The 12,202-nt window shown below is 41.3% G+C and overlaps 2 protein-coding genes across 6 annotated transcripts in view; one reads left to right on the top strand and one right to left on the bottom strand.

Moving 5' to 3' along the window:
- NEK5 (NIMA related kinase 5) overlaps positions 1–12,202 on the top strand; it is a 167,343-nt gene that overhangs the window by 126,272 nt on the left and 28,869 nt on the right. For all 5 annotated transcript variants that reach the window (XM_049853314.1, XM_049853307.1, XM_049853308.1 and 2 more), the window contains one exon: positions 11,800–11,911. In XM_049853314.1, the coding sequence (XP_049709271.1) occupies positions 11,800–11,911 (112 nt within the window). The remainder of the gene's footprint in view (positions 1–11,799; positions 11,912–12,202) is intronic.
- Positions 6,686–7,281, bottom strand: LOC126058290 (60S ribosomal protein L12-like). The gene has a single exon (XM_049853340.1). It carries the CDS (start codon positions 7,224–7,226, stop codon positions 6,729–6,731), a length of 498 nt encoding a protein of 165 aa, XP_049709297.1. The 5' UTR covers positions 7,227–7,281; the 3' UTR covers positions 6,686–6,728.

The raw sequence follows: 12,202 nt of genomic DNA on the forward strand, positions 1-12,202 counted from the left end.
GACTTGTATTGACTGTTTTCTCTGAGCCATCTATAAGTTATTGTATTAGTTTCTGCTTGCTTACTGTGTTGTAGCTTCTCGCTTTGTTTTGTTTTGGTATACCCCTATGGGTTGCTTGAGTGAGGTAGCTCGATTATTTTCGCCCTTGGAGCTCTGGTTTCCGGTCGCCAGCTGGCTGGAACTGTTATCAGGTATATCAGCCTAAGAGTCCATTCAGTTTTCTTGTATGAATTCAGCTCAGGTTTCCAGGTAGCTGATCATCAAGTGTGTGGTACAGGCTCTGTCCTACAGCCTTAGAGGGGCAGGGGTGATTGGCGTATATACTGGTATCTGATTGCAGCAGGGGTCACTGTCTGAACAAGGCAAGGGGTTGAGAGCTGATCCCCAAGTGTCTCTGAGAAAAGCCTGTCTCTCTTCCCTAGAATGTGCTGGTGATGTGTTCTGCAGAGGGACCATGGGCAACCAAAGTTTTTGGTTGCAAGGACTTGGAGGTACTAATTATCTTTGGACTCCTGTCGAGGGTGGCTGGGTGACCTGAGTGGAGCTACCAGTGCTTAGGTCTGTGATGTGGGTAGGTGAGAACCTTGTTTAATAGGTAAAGCAATATCTAACAACAAACACCCACCTTTCCACCGCACAGCTGAAATGACTGGAGTTTACAAACAAGGGCCTATTCTTCCAAAATAGGCCCACACAGGTCCATGCAGAAGGGAAAGGTGCTCAAGGCCCATGGACAATTTATGCCTGCGCAGGAGCCGCTTCTGTCCTGAGCTCCCCTGGTTAATGGAGTTAGAAAATTATCTTTTCCCACCAATTGCAATTGTTTTTTCCTTCCCCAAGGCCAGGAGGATGGCTCTAGGTGCTCATCAGGGTCTATCTCGGCCCAGGGATTCAGCTGCTGAAGCTGGCTTGGGGTGGGAAGGGGGCATGGTAAAATATACGCAAGTACTTAGCTTTTGCCGAGAGCGCCATTATCCTCAGGTTCCAGTGGTGTGAATCCCACCTGAGTTTAGAGACCATCTGAAGAACAGATTTGATGCATTGAACACTAGTGACCACAGACCAGAGGAGTTGTGGAATGACATCAAGGACATCATCCATGAAGAAAGCAAGAGGTCACTGAAAAGATAGGAAAAAAAGAAAAGACCAAGGTGGATTTCAGAGAAGACTCTGAAACTTGCTCTCAAGCGTCGAGCAGCTAAAGCAAAAGGAAGAATTGACGAAGTAAAAGAACTGAACAGAAGATTTCAAAGGGCCTCTCGAGAAGACAAAATAAAATATTATATCGACATGTGCAAAGAGCTTGAGATGGAAAACCAAAAGGGAAGAACATGCTCGGCGTTTCTCAAGCCGAAAGAACTGAAGAAAAAATTCAGGCCTCGAGTTGCAATAGTGAAGGATTCCATGGGGAAAACATTAAACGACGCAGGAAGCATGAAAAGAAGATGGAAGGAATACACAGAGTCATTATACCAAAAAGAATTAGTCGATGTTCAACCATTTCAAGAGGGGGGATATGATCAGGAACCAATGGTACTGAAGGAAGAAGTCCAAGCTGCTCTGAAGGCATTGGTGAAAAACAAGCCTCCAGGAATTGATGGAATATCATTTGAGATGTTTCAATAAACAGGTACAGCACTGGAGGTGCTCACTCGTCTATGTCAAGAAATATGGAAGACAGCTTCCTGGCCAACTGACAGGAAGAGATCCATATTTATGCCTATTCCCAAGAAAGGTGATCCAACTGAATGTGGAAATTATAGAACAATATTGTTAATATCACACGCAAGCACATTTTGCTGAAGATCATTCAAAAATGGCTGCAGAAGTATATCAACAGGGAACTGCCAGAAATTCAGGCCAGTTTCAGAAGAGGACGTGGAACCAGGGATATCATTGCTGATGTCAGATGGATCCTGGCTGAAAGCAGAGAATACCAGAAAGATGTTTACCTGTGTTTTATTGACTATGCAAAGGCATTTGACTGCCTGGATGATAACAAACTATGGATAACACTGCAAAGAATGGGAATTCCAGAACACTTAATTGTGCTCATGAGGAACCTTTACATGGATCAAGAGGCAGTTGTTGGGACAGAACAAGGGGATACTGATTGGTTTAAAGTTAGGAAAAGTGTGCGTCAGGGTTGTATTCTTTCACCATACCTACTTAATGTGTGTGCTGAACAAATAATACGAGAAGCTGGTCCATATGAAGTAGAACGGGGCATCAGGATTGGAGGAAGACTCATTAACAACCTGCGTTATGCAGATAACACAACCTTGCTTGCTGAAAGTGAAGAGGACTTGAAGCACTTACTAATGAAGATCAAAGGCCACAGCCTTCGGTATGGATTACACTTCAACATAAAGAAAACAAAAATCCTCACAACTGGACTAATGAGCAGCATCATGATAAATGGAGAAAAGATTGAAGTTGTCAAGGATTTCATTTTACTTAGATCCACAATCAACAGCCATGGAAGCAGCAGTCAAGAAATCAACAGACACATTGCATTGGGCAAATCTGCTGCAAAGGACCTCTTCGAAGTGTTGAAGAGCAAAGATGTCACCTTAAAGACTAAGGTGCGCCTGACCCAAGCCATGGTATTTTCAATCACGTCCTATGCACGTGAAAGCTGGACAATGAATTAAGGAAGACCGAAGAAGAGTTGATGCCCTTGAACTGTGGTGTTGGCGAAGAATATTGACTATACCACGGACTGCCAGAAGAACGAACAAATCTGGTTTGGAAGCAGTGCGGCTAGAATGCTCCTTAGAGGCAAGGATGGCGAGACTGGGTCTTACATACTATGGGCATGTTTTCAGGAGGGATCAGTCCCTGGAGGAGGGCATCATGCTTGGGAGAGTACAGGGTCAGCAGAAAAGAGGAAGACCCTGAACAAGGTGGATTGACACAGTGGCTGCAACAGTGAGCTCAAGCATAACAACAATTGTAAGGATGGCACAGGACTGGGCAGTGTTTCGTTCTGTTGTGCATAGGGTCGCTATGAGTCGGAACCGACTCGACGGGAGCTAACAACAACAACAATCCTTACTCATTGTCCAGCTTTCACATGTGTACAAAGTAGTTGAACATCCCATGGCTTGGGTCAGATGCACCTTAGTCCTCAAAGGGACATGTTTGTAACACCTTGAAGAGGTCTTTTGCAGCAGATTTGCTGAAAGCAATACGCCATTTGATTTCCTAACTGCTGCTTTTGTGGGTGTTGATTGTGGATCCAAATAAAATGAAATCCTTGTCAACTTTAATGTTTTCTCCATTTATCATGATGTTGCTTATTGGTCCAGTTGTTAGGATTTTTATTTTCTTTTTGTTGAGACGTAATCTTTACTGAAGGCTTTGATTTTCATTAATAAGTGCTTCAAGTCCTTTTTACTTTCAGCAGGCAAAGTTGTGTCATCTTCATAATATAGGTTGTTAATGAGTCTTCTTCCAATCCTGATGCCCCATTCTTCTTCATATAGTCCAGTTTCTCAGATTTATTTGCTCAGCATACAGATTGAATAAGTATGGTGAAAGGATACAACCCTGACACATACCTCACTTGACTTTTAACCACAGAGTATCCCCTTGTTCTGTTTGTAAGATTACCTCTTGGTCTATGTACAGGTTCTGCATGAGCACAATTAAGTGTTCTGGAATTCCCATTCTTTGCAATGTTATCTGTAATTTGTTATGATCCACAAAGTTGAATGCTTTGCATAGTCTATAAAACACCAGTAAACATCCTTCTGGTATTCTCTGCTTTCAGCCAAGATCCATCGGACATCAGCAATGATATCCCTTGTTCTATATCCTCTTCTGAATTCGGTTTGAATTTCTTGCAGTTCCCTGTCAATGTATTGCTGCAACCACTTTTGAATGATCTTCAGCAAAATTTTACTTGCATGCGGCATTAATGATATTGTTGGATAATTTCCACTTTCTGTTGGATCACCTTTCTTTAGAATTAGGCACAAATACGGGTCTCTTTCAGTTTGTTGGCCAGGTATCCCTCTTCCAAATATCTTGGCATAGACAAGTTAGCACCTCCAGTGCTGCATCCGTTTGTTGAAACATTTCAATTGGTATTCCATCAATTCTTGCAGTCTTGTTTTTTGCCAATGTCTTCAGTGCAGCTTGGACTTCTTCCTTCAACATCATCAGTGTTTGATCATATGCTACCTCTGGAAATGGCTGAACATTGACCAATTCTTCTTGGTACTGTGACTCTCTGTATTCCTTCTGTCCTCTTTTGATGCTTCCTGTGTCATTTAATATTTTCTCTGCAGAATCCTCCAATATTGCAACTTAAGGCTTGAAATTTTTCATCAGTTCTTTCAGCTTGAGAAATGCCAAGCATATTCTTCCCTTTTGGTTTTCAAACTCCAAGTCTTTGCATATTTTATTATAATACTTGTCTTCTTGAGCTACCCTTTGAAATCTTCTGTTCAGCTCTTTTACTTCATCATTTCTTCCATTCACTTTAGCTACCCTATGTTCAAAAGCAAGTTTCAGAGTGTCTTCTGATATCCATTTTGGTCTTTTCTTTCTTTCCTGTCTTTTTAATGACCTCTTGCTTTCTTCATGTACAGTGTCTTTGATGTCATTCCACAGCTTGTCTGATCTTCAGTCACTGATGTTTAATATGTCAAATCTATTCTTGAGATGGTCTCTAAATTCAGGTGGGATATACCCAAGGTCGTACTTTGGCTCTCATGGACTTGTTCTAATTTTCTTCAACTTCAGCTTGAACTTGTATATGAGCAATTGATGGTCTGTTCTGCCCTTGGCCTTTTTCTGATTGATGCTACTGAGTCTTTCCATTGTCTCTTTCCAGAGATGTAATCGATTTGATCCTGTGTGTATTCCATCTAGCAAGGTCCACATGTATAGTCGCTGTTTATGTTGTTGAAAAAGGCATTTGCAATGAAGAAGTCATTAGTATTGCAAAATCCTATCATGCAATCTCCAGTGTAATTTCTGTCACCAAGGCCATACATTCCAACTACCAATCCTTTTTCGTTTCCAACTTTCACATTCCAATTGCCAGTAATTATCAATGCATCTTTATTGCATGCTTGATCAATTTCAAACTGCAGAAGTCAGTGAAAATCTTCAATTTCCTCATTTTTGGCCTTAGTGGTTGCTGTGTCAATTTGAATAAGAGTCGTATTAACTGGTCTTCCTTGAAGGCATATATGGATATTATCCTATCACTGACAGTGTGGTACTTCAGGATAGACCTTGAAATATTATTTTTGACGATGAATGTGACGCCATTCCTCTTCAATTTTTATTCCTGGCACAGTAGACCATATGAATGTCCAAATCAAAATGGCCAATACCAGCCCATGTCAGCTCACTAATGCCTAGGATATCACATTCTGATTATTAATGGATGTTTTCAGCTATTTCTCCTCATTTTTGAGTCGTGCCAGATCAGCAAATCAATGTCCCAAAAGCTTGACTCTGTCCACATCATTAAGGTCAAATCTACTTTGGGGAGGCAGCTCTTCCCCAGCTGTATTTCAACCTTAGGGAAACCCTGGTGGCATAGTGGTCAAGAGTTAAAGCTGCTAACCAAAAGGTCTGCAGTCCAAATCCACCACGTGCTCCTTGGGAACTCTATGGGGCAGTTCTACTCTGTCCTGTAGGGTTGCTATGAGTCAGAATTGACTCGACGGCAGTGGATTTTGGTGTGTGTGTGTGTGTGTGTGTGTGTGTGTGTGTTTCAACCTTAGGGACTCATCTTCTGGTACTGTGTCAGACAATGTTTTACTGCTATTTATGAGGTTTTCACTGGCTAATTTTTTCAGAAGTAGACTTACATGTCCTTCTTCCTAGTCTGTCTTAGTCTGGAAGCTCCACTGAAACCTGTCCACGAAGGGTGACCCTACTAGAATTTAAAATACCCGTGGCAAAGCTTCCAGTATCACAGCAACACACAAGCCACCACAGTATGACAAACTGATAGACACGTGGTGGAAGTGACAGACACGTGGTGGTGAGTTTGGGATGTGAATATTTGTGAATGAGCATATGGCCATAGCACATTTTAGTTTTACTTTATGCAAAGGCATGTGATTACCAATATTTGTATTGCCGTCGACTTGGATCGGAAAATTTTAACATTAAGACTAACTCTTAGGACTGTATAGAGTCCTCATAAAGACTTTATGCATGTGTAAATGTTAATAACTTCAGTTACATGTGTAATAATAAAGGCAGGCTGTTAAAGACTGGTTATTTGTCATACATTTAACATTATTCATACGTTCTTCATCAAATACTCCTTCAGTTAAACTTCTAACACCTTGGAAAGTAATTGCTTTAATGTTTCTAGGTCCAGATTCCATTTAAAAAATGAGGCTTTATCAAGTACGTGTTTAATTTGTTCTAATTTGAATGTTTAAAAATAGCAGGGCTTTATAAACTCCTTTTAAATGAGCTGTACTAATAAAAGCCACCCCCTTTAAATTTTAAATACAGAGATGTGTATTTTTTTACATGTACATAATTAATCCAGGTTGGTAGCTTTTTTTTTTTTTTTTTAAGCCACTCTAGGGGATTCCTATGGAGCAGTTCTGCTCTGTCACATAGGGTGCTGTGAGTCAAAAAAAGACTTGACAGCACCTAACAACAGCAATATAATGGTGGGAATGCAACTCCATTTTTTCTGGCTATCAAATGATCCTTCATTGAAATATCTCCTTTTGTAGTTGTTAGCTAGCCAGGCATTCCACAGCACCACTGTTGATGTCATCTATGATGTCATGAGGGTGGCAGCCATCAACATTGCAGCCCACAGACTGAGCAGTCCCCAGGATCTCTTTGATAGTTCCAGAGAGCTCTCTGGCTAAAGATCTGTGTCGCATCTGACGGGCAATGCCGACAATCTCATCAAAAGTGATATTTCCACTGTGCTTAATGTTTTTCTGCTTCTTTCTGTCTCTGGGTGGTTCCTTGAGGGCTTTGATGATCAGGGCAGAGGCAGAGGGCACCACTTCAATCCGAGCCTGTCTGTTCTGAATGGTCAGTTTCACCATAATCCTCAGTCCCTTCCAGTCACCAGTTGCCTTGGCAATGTCATCACCAACCTTTTTTGGAGACAGACCCAGGGGGTCGATCCTGGGGGCTAGAGCAGACATGGCACCGACTTCCCCACCGGTGCACCTCAGGTACATGACTTTGATCTCGTTGGGGTCGAACTTTGGCGGCATGGCGGAGGCGCCTGGTGTCGAATGAACCCAGATGCGGGACGACCAAAGAAAGTTGCACCGAGGCCTCCTCCGAGCCGAAAGCCGAGAGCCATTTTTTATTTTTTTGAATTGTGCTTTAGGTGAAAGTTTATAGCTCAAGTTAGTTTCTCATACAGAAATTTATATACTCATCGTTATGTGACCCTAGTTGCCATCGTTATAATGTGACAGCACACTCTCCCTTTCTACCCCGGATTTCCCATATCCATTCAACCAGCTCCTGTTCCTTTCTGCCTTCTCATGCATCTGCTTGAACTAAGAAGCACACTCGTCACGAGTATCATTTTATGTTTTATAGTCCAGTCTAATCTTTGTCTAAAGAGTTGGCTTTGGGAATGGCTTCAGTTTGGGGTTCACAGAGAGTCCAGAGGCCATGTCTTCTGGGGTTCCTCTAGTCTCAGTCAGACTGTTAGGTCTGGTCTTTTTGCGAGAATTTGAGTTCTGCACCGCACTTTTCTCCTGCTTCATCAGGGACTCTCTGTTGTGTTCCCTTTCAGGGTGGTCATTGGTGGTACTATTTTTTCTTGTATAAGTTTTCAGGCTGCATAGTTAGTTGCATTGATAACATCATAGTTATATATATTGATATCAGTTGGTTTACATTTTTGTAGTTAGCCATTCATCATTCATTCTTTGTTGTATAATATGTTGAACAAAAATAGAACCTTCTAAAATTATCTTCCCAAAACAGGAAAACAAAAGCTATCAGATTCCTACTCCAAGTGGAATACACCAGCTGTTTCTAATTAGCCAGGATACCTCATAGATGAGATATGTTAATCTAACATTTATTTTTTAATGTACTTTAGGAAATAATATGTGCTATGGTTTTTTTTTTTTTTTTTATGATTTGAGACATCATACATGAGGAAACAAGAGGTCACTAAAAAGACAGGAAAGAAAGAGGAGACCAAAATGGATGTCAGAAGACACTCTGAATCTTGCTTTTGAACATAGGGTAGCTAAAGTGAATGGAAGAAATGATGAAGTAAAAGAGCTGAACAGAAGATTTCAAAGGGTAGCTCAAGAAGACAAAGTATTATAATGAAATGTGCAAAGACCTGGAGTTTGAAAACCAGAAGGGAAGAACACGCTCAGTATTTTTCAAGCTGAAAGAACTGAAGAAAAAATTCAAGCCTCAAGTTGCAATTTCAAAAGATTCTATGGGGAAAATATTAAATATTTCAGGAAGCATCAAAAGAAGATGGAAGAAATACACAGAGTCACTGTACCAACAAGAATTGGTTGATGTTCAGCCCTTCCAAGAAGTAGCATATGGTCAAGAACTGATGTTATTGAAGGAAGAAATTCAGGCTGCACTGAAGACATTAGTGAAAAACAAGGCTCCAGGAATTGATGGAGTATTAACTGAGATGTTTCAACACATGAATGCAGTGCTGGAAGTGGCCACTTGTTTGTGCCAAGAACTTTGGAAGACAGCTGCTTGGCCAACTGACTGGAAGAGATCCATGTTTGTGTCCACTCCAAAGAAAGCTGATCAAATGGAATGCAGAAATTATCAAACAGTATCATTAATGTCACATGCAAGTAAAATTTTGCTGAAAATAATTCAAAAACAGTTGCAGCACTACATCAACAGGGAGGGAGCTGCCAGAAATTTAAACCAGACTCAGAAGAGGATGTGGAATAAGGAATATCATTACTGATGTCAGATGATCTTGGCTGAAAGCAGAGAATACCAGAAAGACGTTTACCTGTGTTTTATTGACTATGCAAAGGCATTCGACTCTGTGGATTATAACAAATTATGGATAACATTGTGAAGAATGGGAATTCCAGAACACATTATTGTGCTCATACGGAACCTGTACATAGACCAAGAAGTAGACGTTCGAACAGAACAAGGGGATACCGTGTGGTTTAAAGTCAAGAAAGGTGTGTGTCAGTTGTATCCTTTCACCAGACTTATTCAATTGACGTGATTGACATATTTAGAACATTACACCCAAATATGGCAGAGAACACCTTTTCAAGTATACATGGAACATTTACCAACATTTTCTACAGGCTGGGCCAAGGTCTTAATTCAGTAAATTCTCCTCTCATTTAATACCCAGCCCGCATTCTGGGGATCTACAATTAACACCATAAACACAACCAAAAACCAAAGCCAGTGCCATAGAGTCGATTCCGATTCATAGCGACCCTATAGCGACCCTATAGGACAGAGTAGAACTGCCCGATAAAGTTTCCAAGGAGTGCCTGGCAGATTTGAACTGCTTTCCTCTTGGGCAGCAGCCGTAGCACTTAACTACTACACCACCACAGTTTCCCCACAGAAGCAGCTGTCAAGAAAGCAAAGAATGTATTGCGTTGAGCAAATCTGCTGCAAAAGACCTCTTTAAAATGTTAAAAAGCAAAGATGTCACGTTGAGGACTAAAGTGCTCCTGACCCAAGCCATGTGTTATGGATTGATTTATGTCCCCCCAGAATATGTGTTGTAAATCCTACCATCTGTGCCTGGGGTTATAATCCCATTTGTAAATGAGTTATTTTTGTTATGTTAATGAAGCAGGATCAGTGTAAGGTATATTTTGAGTCACTCTCTTTTGAGCTATAAAAAGAGATTAAATAAGGGAGCAGAGAGAGAGAGCTGGAGTAAGATAGATACCAAGACACACGGAGATCTCCAAGGAATCAGGAAGCAGAAGCTGGAGAGACAAGGACCTTCCTCCAGAGCTGACAGAGTTAGAAAGCCTTCCCTTAGAGCCAGTGTTCTGGATTTGGACTTTTGGGCTCCTAAACTGTGAGAAAATAAATTTCTGTTTGTTAAAGTCATCCACTTCTGTTATAGTAGCACTAGATGACTAAGACAGAATGGTACTGGAAGAGTGGGATGCTGCTCTAACAGATACCTGAAATGTAGGAGCGGCTTTGGAATTGGGTAGTGGGTAGAGGCTGGAAGAATTTTAAGGAAAGCCTGGTAGCATAGTGGTCAAGAGCTATGGCTGCTAACCAAAAGATTGGCAAGTTCACATCCAGCAGGTGCTCCTTGGAAACCGTATGGGACAGTTCTACTCTGTTCTATAGGGTTGCTATGAGTCGGCATTGACTTGATGGCAACGGGTTTGGTTTTTGAAATAGTAAAAGCCTAGATTGCCTTGATGAGACTATTGGTAGAATTATGGATGTCAAAGGCAATTCTGGTGAGGGCTGAGAAGGACGTGAGCAGAACTATGGAGAAAATCTCTATCGTCTTAGAGAATACATATGGCGCCAGCAACAGAATGTCGCCAGAAATGTGGGCGTTATGGGGAGGATTTAAAACAGAATGATCAACGTGTGATTGGACAATGGAGGAAGGGTGATGCTTTTTATGCAGTGGCAAAGAACTTGTCTGAATTATGTTCGAGTGTTTGGTGGAAGGTAGAATTTGTAATTGATGAACATGAATATCTGGCTGATTAAATTTCTACGCAAGATCTTAAAAGGACCACATGGTTTTTCCTTGCCGCTTATAGTAAAATGCAAGAGGAAAGAGGTGGACTTAAAAATGAACCGTGCAAAATGAAAACAGAAGTTAAATCACCAGTAAGTGCTTCAAATCCTCTTCACTTTCAGCAAGCAAGGTTATGTCATCTGTATATCGCAGGTTGTTAATGAGTCTTCCTCCAATCCTGAAGCCACGTTCTTCTTCATATAATCTAGTTCTCAGATTATTTGCTCAGCATACAAATAGAATAAGAGTGGTGAAAGCATAGCACCCTTCCTGACTTTAAACCACACAGTATCCCCTTGTTCTGTTCGAATGACTGCTTCTTGGTCTATGTACAGGTTCCACATGAGCAGAATTGTGTTCTAGAATTCCCATTCTTCACAATGTTATCCATAATTTGTTATGATCCCAGTTGAATGGCAGTTGAATGCTTTTGCATAGTCAGTAAAACACAGTGGTGGCCTGTCCGAGTAGGTGCCTTAGTAAGGCATAGCTTTTAGAATAGTGGTTAAGAGCACCAGTTCTGATACAGATTCCCACCAATTACCACATGATCGTAGACTAGCCACTTCACCCTTCTGTGCCTTAGTTTCCTGAAATTTGGCAATTCTAAGATGCATATCCACCCTCCCTTTTTAATGTTTCTGAGATTGGGATACAGCTTACATCAATGGTGTTTTACAATTGCTGTAGGCCAGCAGCAGTCCTGAGGTATTATCATTGCCTGGCTCTCAGTGAACATCAAAACCTTAGAATGATTGTCCATGGGTAGGGATTTTCTTCCTGGAGACTGTAGTGAAACACTCTTTTAACCCCCAAGAACCACAGGGATGTAGCATGCCTTTGGGAGGGGTAGATTATGGTAGATTCACAGCTTTTCTGTCATTATGTGGATTTTTCCCCTGCCCCCTTGAATCTGCACTGGCCTTGTGGTTTGCTCAGTTCAGTAGAATGCAGTAGAAGTGATGTCACGCTCAGTCTGAGTCTAGGCCTCAAGGAGCCTTGCAAGCTTCTGCTCTTTTTTTTGGAACCATGTCCTGCTCTCAGCTACACATTATCTTTCTCTGTCTTAACAGTGGGAACATTAAAACAATGGCTTTCTAAAGAAGATGAAGATAAGGTAGAAGTGGCCTCTGGCATCGAACTAGATGAAGAACAACTAGAACTAAGTTCTGATGATGATGATACGTAAGTAGGTCATATTCAGATGCCTAACTGAAGCATTGGTAGAAAGTTAAAACATTGTAAAGATAAAGAAGATAAAAAGAGATAGCCAACTGTGAAATGGTAGTACTAGCACCAAAACCTGTCTGACTTCAGGGGGGATAATGACCAAGATCAGCCCAAAGCTGATTCCTGTGAGGTGGAGGTCAGACATACCTCCACTCTCCAACTTTTTTACAAATTCTGACACCAGCTGGCCCTTCCACGGCACTCTCTACATCTCTGGATTCAGTAACCCTTTGCAGTGGCCACACA

Source organism: Elephas maximus, chromosome 14 (genome assembly GCF_024166365.1).
Source record: "Elephas maximus indicus isolate mEleMax1 chromosome 14, mEleMax1 primary haplotype, whole genome shotgun sequence".
NCBI classification, from domain to species: domain Eukaryota; kingdom Metazoa; phylum Chordata; class Mammalia; order Proboscidea; family Elephantidae; genus Elephas; species Elephas maximus.

Excerpts from the sequence above, each read along its gene's own strand:
- LOC126058290 (XM_049853340.1), bottom strand. The coding sequence starts at position 7,226 with ATGCCGCCAAAGTTCGACCCCAACGAGATCAAAGTCATGTACCTGAGG.